This window comes from Lacerta agilis, chromosome 7 (genome assembly GCF_009819535.1).
Source record: "Lacerta agilis isolate rLacAgi1 chromosome 7, rLacAgi1.pri, whole genome shotgun sequence".
NCBI lineage: Eukaryota > Metazoa > Chordata > Lepidosauria > Squamata > Lacertidae > Lacerta > Lacerta agilis.
Genome location: NC_046318.1, coordinates 82,499,693 through 82,515,317, shown reverse-complemented (window position 1 = coordinate 82,515,317; position 15,625 = coordinate 82,499,693). Strand labels below are relative to the sequence as shown.

Genomic DNA, 15,625 nt, shown 5'->3' with positions numbered 1-15,625 from the left:
GCTCCCCCCACCAAGAGCCCCCAGAGGGAGCCGTTTTCACCAACGCCACAGCAGGGCATCTCTTTCGGAACCGTTCAGCAATTCATCTTCGGACACGGTTCCGAAATGCCAGCTGCTATCCTGGCACATCTTCCGGGTTAGATGTCCAGAGAAGGGAGCTTTGGCACAAATAAGCCACAAGATTGTGGCCAGAGCTTCTGCTCCACAGGAACAGAAGCCAGAAAGACGCGTCTCAGTTTTTGCAAGAACAAAGTATCTACTTCCAGTCTAAGGGCAAGTTCACATTGAAAAAAATCCTCTGAGTATGCTGCCCTCGTGCCCAGTTTTCAGAATCCTGTTTGCTTCAGACAATTAAAGTTTGCTTCAGACACGCTGCACTGAAAGAATCCTGAGAACTGTAGTTTGTTAAGGGTACCCTGTGAGGGATAAACTATAGCTCCCGGGATTATTTTCTTTTTTGAGAAGAATCTCTGCTGCTATGGAGGCAACTGCTTCTTGGCTCTCGTATCCCTTTTGCCATTGCAAGGAGCGACTTAAAGAGTTTCCGTTCATTTGCGACTTTAATCAGATCAAGATTCAGATCTTCTTTGTTTTGCAGTATTTGAACACTAAACTTCCATTTGTAAATCAGGGCGTGTGTGCAGATGGACTGAGGGGACTGTGGACTGCATTTGTCCATGCATTTAATTGGCTGGTGAAGGATGCATTCAAGTGAGTGCATCTCTAATTGACAGCAGATTCGGCCCAACTGGGTCCTCCTTGCATTGAGGACACGCACTGGCGCCCGCACAGAGGCCAAATGCAGAGATAGCAAAGGCCAACTAATCTGTTGTGCCAGCACAATGATTTTTAGCTGTGCATGTATCTCTGCTCCAGAGTTGGGAGAACCCCTGGCACAAATTTAAGGGGTGCACATTGGGCTTACAGGGAGAGGAGAGCACAGCAAAGTTACACTGCATAACTAAGAGTCATTGTGCTAGTGTAATTGTTTAGCAGGACTGTACGAGTCAGGAGTCGGAGATGGGACGAAGAAGAAGAAGAAGAAGAAGAAGAAGAAGAAGAAGAAGAAGAAGAAGAAGAAGAAGAAGAAGAAGAAGAAGAAGAAGAAGAAGAAGAATGTATGGAAGTGAGAGCTGGACCATAAAGAAGGCTGATCGCCAAAGAATTGATGCTTTTGAATTCTGGTGCTGGAGGAGACTCTTGAGAGTCCCATGGACTGCAAGAAGATCAAACCTATCCATTCTGAAGGAAATCAGCCCTGAGTGCTCACTGGAAGGACAGATCCTGAAGCTGAGGCTCCAAGACTTTGGCCACCTCATGAGAAGAGAAGACTCCCTAGAAAAGACCCTGATGTTGGGAAAGATGGAGGGCACAAGGAGAAGGGGACAACAGAGGATGAGATGGTTGGACAGTATTCTCGAAGCTACTAACATGAGTTTGGCCAAACTACGAGAGGCAGTGAAAGACAGGAGTGCCTGGCGTGCTCTGGTCCATGGGGTGACAAAGAGTCAGACACGACTAAACAACTAAACAACAACAACAACCCCACCCATCTGACTGTGTTTCTCTAGCCACTCTGGGTGGCTTCCTTCAAAATATAAAAAATGCAATAAAACAACAACACTCTCCAATTTCTCAGCCTCCCTTCCCATGCTCTCCCCAAGGAGGTTAGGCTGGTGCCTTCATTATGCACCTTCAGGTGCTGGATGAGAACGTTCCTCTTGAACCAGGCCTTGGGCTGACTGACATCTACTGCCCTTTTAAAATGTGTTGTGGAAGGCGGGGTTATCTGGTTGCCATTTCTTTTGTTGTTTTTTATTACCTATTTTGTGTTTTTTATATTGTAATTTTATGCTGTGAACCGCCCTGATTTCTAGGGGTATAGAGCGTTATATAAATCGTTTCTCAGTTTGGTCCTTTTATATGTTTTTGCATGTTTGTGGTATTTAATGCCTTGTGACTTGCCATTATTTTTATTGATTATAGTTTAGCATTTCTTTGTTGTAATTGATAATTGTAAACTGTTTAATTGTTATTTGCCTTTATTTAAATTTACTGTTTACTACAGTTCACTATTATATTTATTCACACACACACACACACACACACACACACACTTCCGGGTTTACAAACAGCAACAGAAAGAACAATTAAAATATAATCAATATGATACCTTTGACTTCCCTCCCCCTTTTGTCTATCCTTATACCAAAGAGTTTGTCCCCCCCCCCCCCGCATCTCCTCTCTTACTCCAATTTTAGCATCTTTAAACACTCCCTAGTTCTTCTTTTAACTACAAGTTTTATGTCAGTCCTACTAATGATTTTCATTACTTACAATAATTTTTCAAACACGTGATATACTTTCCCTGTTCCTTATTAACCTTTGATTCTTCCTGGTTCCTAATTCTTTCCAGTCAGTTTTGCCATTTCAGCAGAGTCCATCAATTCCATCCACCAATCTTCCTTGGTAGGGACTGTATCTTCTTTCCGTCTCTGAACTAGCAAAGTCTAAGCAGCAGTAGTAGGGTTACTATTATATCCTAATGGATTATTGAATATTATTTGATAGAAGTTGTTTATTTTAAAGTTATTTTGACTTTTTGCATTGGATATTATTATTATTATTATTATTATTATTACCCACCCATCTGCCTGGGTTTGATCTGATTGTTTGATCTTTGCTATCTATTTTGTTGTTTCTTCAGCTTATAAAATGCCTTGTGCATAGTGTGACGGATTGGCCCTAGGGTGGAGGAGTTATTACCTCCCGGCTCAGAAGGAGTTAAGCCACCTTCATCTTGCCTGACAGCTCATCCTTTGGGGGCGGGAAGGTCCCCCAGTTTAAAAGGAGGGAACAGCTGTTTTGGCAGTGGAGAAGAGGGAGGGTGTGTGTTATGTACTGAGTTGAATAGGATCCAAAATGCAGCAGTCTGATTGGTCCTAGAACAATAGGATTGAGATTGCAGCAGTCTGATTGGTCCCAGAACAATAGGATTGAGATTGCAGCAGTCTGATTGGTCCGCAGGAGCCACCCAATCCAGCTCCAGGTGGAAGTGAATCCGCACTCCAATTGGCATACAGGAGTATCCCGGAATTAGCCAATCACGTGGGGCCCATTGTGTGAATAGTGTATATAACGCAAACGTTTTGGGGGAACTGCATTCCTCACTACTATGAGCTGAATAAAGAGCATGAAATTCACACTGGACTCCGAGTATATTTCAGTGTGTGTGGAGACAGGGAAGAAGAAGGGTGTGGGGCCAGGATAGTGGTGGTTTAGGTTAGGATTAGTTTAACATGAAAGTATAGATTGAAAGATGTTTCTGTATTCCTGCAACTAAGATTGCGAATGCATGAATCTTTACATCAACTATGTTCTCCAGAAAATAAAGTTCAGTTCTTTTTGGTGCCAAGGAGGAATCAGCATTATTGGTCCAGCAGGGTATCAAATCTCACAGAGGTGTGGACTCAAGAAAGGGCAAAACTTACCTGAGGAAAGGGAGGTGATAGTTTGTGTCCTAGAGTCACACATAAAAGGGTTAGATGGTGAAAACCTAGAGTGCCATGAGGTTGCCAGAGTGTTGAGGCAAATCGAGACAGTGGGGATCCGAGCTGAGGGAGGCCCTTTACTGTAGGCAAGAGGTCGCTCATTTAAGTAACCCAGAGTAGTGAGGATACCAGGCCACGAAAGCTGGAAATAGACTCTCATTACTATTAAGCCCTGGAAGTAAGAGGGGTTTGTTTTGAGGTGAACAGAGTTGGAGGGGGGTTGATTTCACCCCAGTACCCTTTTGGACACGATTTTAGTAATTGAGAGGTGGGGGTTCGTCGCACATAGCAATATAGAAAGGCGGTATACAAATTAAAAGTGAAATGAACATGAAATAATAAATCTAATAAGCATTCTTAAAATGTGTGTGTGTGATGGGGTACTCTGTACCCACCCATAGATAAACAGAAATTCAAGAGAAGTGGAAGAGAGAACATTTTGTTGTTGTTCAGTCGTTCAGTCGTGTCCGACTCTTCGTGACCCCATGGACCAGAGCACGCCAGGCACGCCTATCATTCACTGCCTCCCGCAGTTTGTCCAAACTCATGTTAGTAGCTTCGAGAATACTGTCCAACCATCTCATCCTTTGTCGTCCCCTTCTCCTTGTGCCCTCCATCTTTCCCAACATCAGGGTCTTTTCCAGGGAGTCTTCTCTTCTCATGAGGTGGCCAAAGTACTGGAGCCTCAACTTCAGGATCTGTCCTTCTAGTGAGCACTCAGGGCCGATTTCCTTGAGAATGGATAGGTTTGATCTTCTTGCAGTCCATGGGACTCTCAAGAGTCTCCTCCAGCACCATAATTCAAAAGCATCAATTCTTCGGCGATCAGCCTTCTTGATGGTCCAGCTCTCACTTCCATACATTACTACTGGGAAAACCATAGCTTTAACTATACGGACCTTTGTTGGCAAGGTGATGTCTTTGCTTTTTAAGATGCTGTCTAGGTTTGTCATTGCTTTTCTCCCAAGAAGCAGGCGTCTTCTAATTTCGTGACTGCTGTCACCATCTGCAGTGATCATGGAACCCAAGAAAGTGAAATCTCTCACTGCCTCCATTTCTTCCCCTTCTATTTGCCAGGAGGTGATGGGACCAGTGGCCATGATCTTAGTTTTTTTGATGTTGAGCTTCAGACCATATTTTGCGCTTTCCTCTTTCACCCTCATTAAAAGGTTCTTCAATTCCTCCTCACTTTCTGCCATCAAGGTTGTATCAAGAGAGAACATAGGAACCACAAAGATTGTTTGATCTTTGCTATCTATTTTGTTGTTTCTTCAGCTTATAAAATGCCTTGTGCATAGTGTGACGGATTGGCCCTAGGGTGGAGAGAGAGAACATAGGAACCACAAAGATGTAGCTTCATACTATCTGAGAAACTTGTAGGGAACGGACTGGGTCCCACGGCAATGCAGTTACTGAAATCTGACGTCTGCACCCTAGTGTCCTATGTGACCTTGCAAGAGATTCAGGGCTACAGCCATTTGAGGTGTCAAGACGTCATCCCTCGCCATAGAGGAGAGAAGGAGCCACGCCAGACCACCACCACTTACCCGTGGCGTTCCGGGGACACCGAACAGCTGCAGATTCTCCTCCTGGAGTCTCCTTCCAAATCACAGAAGCGAAGTTATCTTCGTCACAGATTTCATGGGGCTCTGGAGAGGAAGAAAGGAGGTGGCTGAATTTAGTACATCTGCTGAGACAGGAAGGAAGGAAGGAAGGAAGGAAGGAAGGAAGGAAGGAAGGAAGGAAGGAAGGAAAGCACCTGAAAAGAGGAAGACGGATGAGACAAAAAGAAAATGTGGGTTGGCAGTGGTGAATGAGAACAGCCAACTGTTATATCAAGTAATCTCAGAATTAAGAACTGCTTAAGTAGAGTATGCTTAAGTAGAGTATGGTTAAACAAACAAACAAACATATATGGATTCTAGAAACATATATGGATTCTATATGAAGTGGGTGGCGGTATGGTCTAAACCACTGAGCCTCTTGGGCTTGCAGATCAGAAGGTCGGCGGTTCGGATACCCATGACGGGATGAGCTCCCAGCTCCTGCCCCAGCAGTTTGAAAGCATGCTAGTGCAAGTAGCTAAATATGTGGCAGGAAGGTAAATGGTGTTTCCACGTGCTCTTGTTTCCCTCATAGAAGAAGAAGAGTTTGGATTTGATATTCCGCTTTTCACTACCCAAAGGAGTCTCAAAGCGGCTAACATTCTCCTTTCCCTTCCTCCCCCACAACAAACACTCTGTGAGGTGAGTGGGGCTGAGAGACTTCAGAGAAGTATGACTGGCCCAAGGTCACCCAGCAGCTACATGTGGAGGAGCGGAGACGTGAACCCGGTTCACCAGATTATGAGTCCACCACTCTTAACCACTACACCACACTGGCTCTCACAGTGTCCCGTTGTGCCAGAAGCGGTTTAGTCATGCTGGCCACATGACCTGGAAAGCTCTGTGTGGACAAACGGCGGCTCCCTCGGCCTGAAAGCGAGATGAGCGCCGCAACCCCATAGTCGCCTTTGACTGGACTTAACCATCCAGGAGTCCTTTACCTTTACCATTAGCTATGACAGCTAAGTGAAACCATCTCGGTCAAAAGCTTGGAATACCAGATGTGTGTGTGTGCATGTGTGTGCATGCATGTGTGCATTCACACACATAAACAGACAAGTTTCATGTCCTGCTTGCAAGCTTTCCATAGGCCAGTTCCATAGACCTGCTGCCTTGCAGGTGTTTCTGGACTATAACTCTCATCATCCTTGATCACTGGGAGTCAGGGTCCAACTACACTCAGAGACCCCCCAGGCTCCACATCACATCTGCCATTGGAATCTGGTTGTCACTGTGGGAAACAGAATGTGGGAAACAGAAAGACCGAGATGGATCTTTGGTCTGATCCGGCAGCGCACTTCCTCCATCCACACCTGTGCCAATACACTCACAGAAATGCCTGAAGGTGATTCTCTCATTCCGAATCTGGGAGAAAGCTTGGAGCACACACAAAGGAACCCAGCTCCCGGTCTGAGTAGCACAACCCTTTATGTGGAAAAGTTATTTATGGGACATAAAGCAGTGAAAGCTGTCATTGGGGTATTAAAGTCATTTCTCAACACTAAGCACAGGGAGGAGGGGAACATATATTTCACAGCTTTCAATTACATTTTCTGTTTTATTGGGCATGTAAAGCAACTTGTAAACAGGGTGGGAGCATACATGGTCTGGGTGGAAATGGAAGAGAAAGAGCAAAGGGAACAACGGGCATGGATAACCCCTAGCAGCTTCTTATGGAACTCCCCATCTCGTAGAATTTGACACTGGGCCTCAGCAGGATTCCACCATGCCAGGAACGGTGTGCCAAAGAGATGGGCACCTAAATGGCGCGGGAGCAGCTGTCGGTGGGTTGGAATCAATGATCCTGACCGCCGCTGCAATTTGTCAGTGTCTAGACAGCAAGGTTGACTTCAGAAGGTCACAGAGCACTGTTTCAATGTGTGGGTTGCTGCTATCCAAGACAATTAGTCAAGGCCGAGCACCCAGCCTTGGTGGGTAATGGACTCAACATCAGCACTTGAACTAGAAATATGCTCTGCTCAAGACTTGGGATGCAACATGATGAGTTTTGCTGTGGTTTCCACCCACCTGCATTCTTGGCTGCATTTGGAATTGGGGGTGCAGTCTTTCAATGTTGCCATGAAACTGATCGGCATCGGGACTGAGGGCATCTTCACACATTAGTCTCAAGGCAATAAACAATATATAACCTCCCCTGTCAAACAGCTCTTGGCATCAGAATGTTCTTCCTAGTGCTTAGTTGGGAATCTACTTTCTTGTCACTGGAATCTATTGGTTTGGATCCTGCCCACTGGAGCACCAGAAAAAAACAAGCTCACATGGAGCCAAGCTGCTCCTCAAACTGTTGCTGATTGCTTGACTTCTCTGCCTGTGGCAGAACACCTTCCTCTCCGCGGCGGAAGCAGTGGGACAGGATAGCAGAAAGAGTGTCTCCTCTTCCGCTTCCGCTGCCTGAGGCGGACGCATTACCCTGCATCATGCGTGGGCCGGCTCTGGCTGGCTCCATCTTCCATGTGGCAAACCTTCAGATATTTCATAGAATCATAGAGTTGGAAGAGACCACAAGGGCCATCCAGCCCAACCCCCTGCCAAGCAGGAAACACCATCAAAGCATTCCTGACAGATGGCTGTCAAGCCTCCGCTTGAAGACCTCCAAAGAAGGAGACTCCACCACACTCCTTGGCAGCAAATTCCACTGTCGAACAGCTCTTACTGTCAGGAAGTTCTTCCTAATGTTTAGGTGGAATCTTCTTTCCTGTAGTTTGAATCCATTGCCCCGTGTCCGCTTCTCTGGAGCAGCAGAAAACAACCTTCCTCCCTCCTCTATATGACATCCTTTTATATATTTGAGCATGGCTATCATATCACCCCTTAACCTTCTCTTCTCCAGGCTAAACATACCCAGCTCCCTAAGCCGTTCCTCATAAGGCATCGTTTCCAGGCCTTTGACCATTTTTGGTTGCCCTCCTGTGGACACGTTTCAGCTTGTCAGTATTTGAAGATGGCTACCATAACACCTCTCTGTTTTCTCTCCTCCAGGCTAAACATACCCAGCTCTCCGACTCCTTCCACCAAGGGATAGCTAGGTAGCTAGATAGAGAAAATATGTAAAAGCAGTATGAAGTTTGAGAAATGTGGTTCTTAAAAATGCGTGTTTTGACACAGCTCAAATGTTCCTTTTGGAAAAAGAAAGGAAGAATGTGGTTTGTTTTGGAAGCAGGACAAAAGGGAACAAGGAATTAAAAGCATTCACAGCTGAGCAGAATGCAAGGTGGCCGATCTGTCCGTCCTTAAAGGTAAAGGTAAAGGAACCCTGGATGGTCAAGTCCAGTCCTTAACTAGCTGAATATCAGGAGTGGTGCTGGGCTAAGAAGGAGATCAGCTCTGCAACCTGCTTTCCACATTCCGCTTGCAACTGGCATGCAGGAACCAACCACCAAAGGCTTGTCCTCAATTTCACCCTTTCAACTTTCCCTCCTGTGCTCAAGTACGTTCCTGGGAAACAAGGCATGACACTCTGTATTAGGGACGCTCATTAGAAATGCATTCTGCCACCTTGTCTGAGAGTGTGGGAGTGCTCTCTTCCTCAGGAGGGGATAACACGATCCCTGTAATTTTTAATATCCCTTTGTAACAAAAGCCATTTTACAAAAGGAAGCACACAGCACTGGGAGAATTTAACATCTAACCCAATTACGCTCAGTGGCTTTCCTCCTTTTTTTTTGGAAACCAAATCATGTTGATATTTGATGTTCTCCCACTTCCCCTTCACTCTAGGGTGAAATATGAATGCAATTGTTTTTTAGACATTGATCTGATGGCTAGAGGATCTGAATGCCCATATTTTTCAGGCATACAGGCCAAAGGCTGGCCAGGAATCTTGGAGGCAATCAAAGGCCAACAGTAGCCAGATTAATTCTTGTCGTTTTGCTGCTGCATTTTATTTGTCTGCGAACCACCTTGATGCTCCTTCTTTCAGTCATCACCCTCATCATCATCCAGACGCATGTTGGATGAAGGCCATCAGCTTGATGCCCCGAGAGAGAATCACACACACCCTCCCCAGGAAAAAAATAAGACATACTTAGAGCCTTTTTGATTTCCTAGTGACATCAATGCACTTTGCAAAGCAAGAGGTGTTCTGCCTACCTGTGAGTTTCCTGCCCAGAACCACTTGACCCTTCTGATCAGAGGGCCTAAGAGTGTAGGCAGCTGTGGGTCAGCAATGCCACTCGCAGGGAAATATGCAGGTTTTTTACTCCAACGCCCTGCAGTGCAGGAACCACAGCTAATGCACAGTTTTAATTAGGGTATAAGAAGTGTCTGCTTAATCAGGCAAATGGTCATAGCTGTCAACTTTTTCCCTTTTTTAAAGGGAAATTCCCTTATTCTGAATAGGTTTCCTCGCAAGAAAAGGGAAAAGTTGACAGCTATACCAATGGCCCATCTACAGGTGAAACTGAAAAAAAAAATGAATATCGTGGAAAGGTTAATTTCTTTCAGTAATTCAACTTAAAAGGTGAAACTGATATATGAGATAGACTCATGACATGCAAAGCGAGATATGTCAAGCCTTTATTTGTTATAATTGTGATGATTATGGCATACAGCTGATGAGAACCCCAAATTAACAGTTTCAACTTTGGGGTTTTCATCAGCTGTATGCCATAATCAGCACAATTATAACAAATAAAGGCTTGACATATCTCGCTTGGCATGTCATGAGTCTACCTCATATATTAAACTCCAGTAGCTAATGAAAACAATTGCTTACATAAATGGACTTTTCCACGATATTCTAGCTAGTTTGAATTATGGTGCTGGAGGAGACTCTTGAGTGTCCCATGGACTGCAAGAAGATCAAACCTATCCATTCTTAAGGAAATCAGCCCTGAGTGCTCACTAGAAGGACAGATCCTGAAGTTGAGGCTCCAGTACTTTGGCCACCTCATGAGAAGGGAAGACTCCCTGGAAAAGACCCTGATGCTGGGAAAGATGGAGGGCACAAGGAGAAGGGGACGACAGAGGACGAGATGGTTGGACAGTGTTCTCGAAGCTACTAACATGAGTTTGGCCAAACTGTGAGAGGCAGTGAAGGATAGGCATGCCTGGCGTGCTCTGGTCCATGGGGTCACGAAGAGTCGGACACGACTGAACGACTGAACAACAACAACAAAGATATTCTAATTTTTTGAGTTTCACCTGTAGTCCCTCATCTCCTGCAAAAATCTCTTACCTGGGCATCTCTTCTCGTTGCACTGCTTGTACTCCTCTTTGGGTCCTTGACATGCGTCTCCTCCATAGAAAGGGCCGTAGCAGACACGGTCGCGTTTCTGCGTTCCGCCTCCACAAGTGGCGGTACAGCTCCCCCACGGGCCCCACACTTGCCACTTGCCATCCACTGCAAGAGAAAGAGAGAAAGGGGAGAAATTTTAATGTAGGGTTCCTGCAGAGCGGGGTGGAGATCTGGGGTTGTGGGCACACACAATGCACTCTACGTAGGGCTACCCTTGGATCTGGTCCAGAGGCTCCAGCTGGTTCAAAATGCTGCGATTGGACCATTGATAGGGCAAATTATTGCCAGCACATAACTCAAAAGCTTGCACTGGTTGCTCAGACATGGCAGAGCCAGGTTCAAGGTCCCTCCTTTTTTAAAAAAATAATATTGAAGTAAATCAAACAAATTGATACAATCAACATAATAGACACAAAAAACCAGCACAATATATCTGGGAGAGACTTACTATTTGGTTGGTAGAATACTTTTTTTTTTTTTTTATAAGAATTTATTGACATTTTTACTTATAACAACATACAACCTTAACCACACCTACATTTATACACATACAAAACAAATACAATTACACATCTTATACAAAAATTGCCATGATTTTTCTTCTTAATTAGACATCTACAAAAAAAAAAAAATTTCTTTTTCCAATCTTGACAGTTGACTTCCCCTGCCTTTTCACCTTCGAGTTTATATCCATAATCTACTTTTTAACCTCTTCATTTAAAAAAAAAATTAAACTTAATTATATATATAAAGTAAAACATTCATCTTAATCTTCATCTTAGTCTTAATCATCTTAATCTATAAACTTAAACCACTTAAAATGACTTCATTTATACTACATCCTTATAAGTCCTCACAAATCATCCTCATCAAATCTATCTCTTCTATCCTTTGAACTGCTGCTGATAACATAAAAACTTGAAATATCTCTTTTCATATTCAAACAAATAATAAAACAAACTATTGTTGACAGTGTTCACCCTCCGATTTCAAAATACCATAACAGATTGCTTTAGATTTTACTTAATACTTCACCCCACACCCCCTCTGTCCATTCTTCTTCTCCTGATGGCATCAGCACTGAACTTCCATGCAACTTCCCTCTCCCAACTTCCACAGATCCAGGCACAGTCCAAAGCTCTCCTTGCCACGAGCTCCGAGGTATCCAACTCTCCCTCTCTCAGCTTCTCCGGTTCTTTGTAGCATTCCTTTTCTTCTTGTAAATACCTTAATTCTCTGTCCCTGGCCCCCGAGCTCACACCTCGGGGACTGGATATAGCAAATCTTAACATCGCCTTGGGGCTGCCACCCCCAACAAGCGAATTTCTTCTCCGAAGTAGCTCATTCATTTCTTCCCATCTTTCCATCCATCCTCTCAGCTCTTTGACAAGATTTCCTTCCAAAGTGTCAAAAGTTTTGTTAGCCTCCTCTGTGGGCAGTTGGTTCCATTTCAGACCCCCACACAAGACTTTGACTTTTCTGTAAATTAGTTCCACCTTCAAGGCAGTGAGCCTTTGTTCATCTGTTAGTCCAGAGTTCAATACCAGTTCAAGGACGAAACCCAGCATACTGGCAGAGGAGGAGGAAGTGGGTATCATATTTCTTCTCCTGTCTCTTTGTTCGTCGCCATTTTCCTAAGCTGGAGCGCAAACACCGCAACTTTAAATAGAGATATTTTCCGCTAGTTAGCTTCCCAAGAAAAAAGTTTGCCAGTCTCATGTATCGATTTTAGATACTTTATAACCAGTTCTGTGGCAGCAATCCCTCAAATTGGTTAATTTCTTAGGCTCGAAGGGAGGGAGGCAGGCTGCCTTTCTCCTTCCCCCCGGATCGTTCCAAAAACACGATTTCTGCCAAGATTATTTACTCACGACCACCGGGTTCCTTTAGCTCCATTCTTCACAGGTAGAACTTGGACGCTCACCGCGGGCTTTGCCGCCGCATTTGCATCCCGGTTGGGGCATATCCCCGTAAGCCCGGCTCCGTTGTCCCTTCACCCCCACTCCCCCTTTACAGGGGGGTAGGGGAAGGGTTCGGAGCCTCCGCGGGCACAGCCGGGGAGCCCAGGGTGCGGGACGCTCTTCCCGCACCCCAACCGGAGCCGCGCGCTGCGGTAGCGCGGCTCCTAACCCCCGGGATGGATCGGGCGCCTCGCAGCCGAAGCAGCCCCGACCACCCGCTATGGCGTCGCCAGCCGGAAGCTTGGTTGGTAGAATACTTAAGACCATTAGGAATGCCAAATTTCATGTTGTACTAAGGAGAGGGAGTCCTGTCTTGCTGCATTTCTTGAAAACAAGATAGAATCCCACCAAACTGCATATAATTTTTCTGGGTTCTCCAAGCCTTTGGCAACACACCATTTATGTGATATTTTTCAGCTATTGCTAAACTCCACATATTTTTTTCTACCAAATCAAAAATTGCAAGTCCTGTAAGGTTTTCCACTTGGGGGCCATTGAGGTTTTGAAATTGGCTCTCAACCAGGGGCATAGCTAGCTGCTCCAGCACCCAGAACGGCGGGGTTGGGACGAGCCTCCCACAGGGGCACCATGACGTTCCACCCAGGGGGGGGCGGCATGGCGAACTGCCCATGCAGTCCGCTTGGTGGACGCAAGCCCCACGCTGCCATTTCAGGCAGCGGGGGGCCCAAGCCACCATGTCACTCCCAGGAGAGACGCGTGACTCGGGCGTGCTGCACGCCAGGCTCCGTGGTATGTGCAGCCCCCCGCGGTGTGCCATTTTGTCACCCCCTCAAGGATGACACCCGGGTTGGACTGCACCCCCCTTCCTATGCCCCTGCTACCAACAACTTGGGTCCAGGACACCTTAAGGTATCCTCTGTGAGGTCTACAGAGGAGTAACTGTTTGTGGTCCTCCGTGGCTTGGATGCATGACTCATATCCAACAGGAGCCATGTGCTTAGTATTCTGGACCCAGTTTTATCGGACTCCCTCCAGTTGAGCTCAGACAAATCCCCTCCCTGTTGAGCTTCCAGTGCCTACTGGAGATTTCTTCTTCTTCTTCTTCTTCTTCTTCTTCTTCTTCTTCTTCTTCTTCTTCTTCTTCTTCTTCTTCTTCTCAGATTTGTTGTTGTTGTTCAGTCGTTCAGTCGTGTCCGACTCTTCGTGACCCCATGGACCAGAGCACGCCAGGCACGCCTATCCTCCACTGCCTCCCGCAGTTTGGCCAAACTCATGCCAGTCGCTTCGAGAACACTGTCCAACCATCTCATCCTCTGTCGTCCCCTTCTCCTTGTGCCCTCCATCTTTCTCAGTTAAGCAGTATCAAAATTAATAATACTAGGAAGTAAGCCTCATTGAGTTCAATGGGACATACCTCGGAGGGCTCCACTGAAATTCTCTTGAGGCAAAATGCTAAGCACAGGCCTTCTTAAAATAAGTACTTGGTGAGATGAACAATATGAAGAGAAATATTCCAAGCAGAAACAAAAATATAACCCAGGGGTGTGTGGCTTGTGGCATGTGCCTAGGAATATGTGTTCCAAATTGTTTCAGCTCTATTATGTGGCTCAGCAGAGATGCACACAGAAAATGTTGCTACTGAAAGACTTGTTATATACAGTGGTACCTCGGGTTAAGAACTTAATTCATTCTGGAAGTCCATTCTTAACCTGAAACTGTTCTTAACCTGAAGCACCACTTTAGCTAATGGGGCCTCCCACTGCCGCCACGCGATGATTTCTGTTCTCATCCTAACCCAAGGTACTATTTCTGGGTTAGCGGAGTCTGTAACCTGAATTGTTTGTAACCCAAGGTACCACTGTAGTAAAGGTACAGGGACCCCTGACCATTAGGTCCAGTCATGTCTGACTCTGGGGTTGCGGTGCTCATCTCATGTTACTGGCCGAGGGAGCCGGCGTACAGCTTCTGGGTCATGTGGCCAGCATGACTAAGCCACTTCTGGTGAATCAGAGCAGCGCACGGAAATGCTGTTTACCTTCCCGCCAGAGTGGTTCCTATTTATCTACTTGCACTTTTGACGTGCTTTCAAACTGCTAGGTGGGCAGGAGCTGGGACCGAGCAACGGGAGCTCACCCCATCGCGGAGATTCAAACTGCCGACCTTCTGATCAGCAAGCCCTAGGCTCTGTGGTTTAACCCACAGCGCCACCTTCATCCTTAACCCAAGGTATACTATTTCTGGGTTAGCGGAGTCTGTAACCTGAAGTGTCTGTAACCCGAGGTACCACTGTAGTAGCTTTCCCCAAATGGGCATGTTCCAGATGTTTTGAACTACAAATCCTATCTTAGTGTTCTTCTACTTTAACAATCACTCGTAGCTGAGTAAGATTGTCTTCCACAAACGTGGTTTTAAAAGTGAGTCCGTAAGTGACCATGGAGGCCAATTCTGAATCCACACGTTCTTCCACAGTGGGGACATAGGTTTCCGGGCAGGAGTTGATCACGGTGAGGGTTTGCCAAGTGTGCCTTCCTCTTATCGCGTTTCTCCCTTGTGTCCTGAGTTCAAGTGTCTTCAAAGCCCATGACGCCTTTGGTAAAGGCTGTTGCCCAACCCCCTGCAATGCAGGAATCTTGATTCATAGTCTCCCTTCCAATTTGAAACCATACCGGACCCTGCTTAGCTTTGCAAATGTGCGAGCAGTTTTACTGCTGCACCACTAGGAGGTCGTTTTGCAGGTGAGCCATGCATTGGTTCAATCCCAAAGGGGAAGAGGGTGACCCACACGCTACTACTGACCTGGGCACTGTCTTAGGAAGCAGTCTCGGCTCTCCACCCAGTGTCCTTGGCATTCGGCTCCCCCGTACGATGGCCCGTTGCACTCTCTCGTCCGCTGCTGGGTGCCGTTGGAGCAGCTCGTGGAACAGGAGCTCCAGCTCGACCATTCATTCCAGTTGCCGTCCACTGAGTGACCCAAAGAAGGAAAGAAGGGAAGGCAGAATGTGAAAACCGCTTTTGCACGGAGATACAGCTTTATAAAAATAGCTGTGTGCCTTTGTTTCTCAGTTTGATCCTTTTACGTGGATTTGTATGCATTGTGGTATTTTATGCATTTTCATTTTCATTTGCAGTTATTTTGATTTGAATTAATTTTGGGATGCATTTTAATTGATTGCTCGCTTGTTTTTTGCATATTGTATTCTTTATATGATGTTAGCCACTCTGAGGCCAGCTCCGGGCAGGGAGGGCGGGTTACAAATAAAAATTATTATAATTATTATTGTTATTATTATT

At 45.8% G+C, this 15,625-nt stretch overlaps 1 protein-coding gene across 1 annotated transcript in view; it reads right to left on the bottom strand.

Annotated features, from left to right (window-relative positions):
- Nucleotides 1-15,625, bottom strand: part of ADGRB1 (adhesion G protein-coupled receptor B1) — a 272,638-nt gene that overhangs the window by 175,853 nt on the left and 81,160 nt on the right. Inside the window, exons 6-8 of the mRNA XM_033155932.1 lie at nt 15,131-15,304; nt 10,353-10,517; nt 5,099-5,200 (exon numbers count right to left, since the gene is read on the bottom strand). Coding sequence (XP_033011823.1) covers nt 5,099-5,200; nt 10,353-10,517; nt 15,131-15,304 — 441 coding nt within the window. The remainder of the gene's footprint in view (nt 1-5,098; nt 5,201-10,352; nt 10,518-15,130; nt 15,305-15,625) is intronic.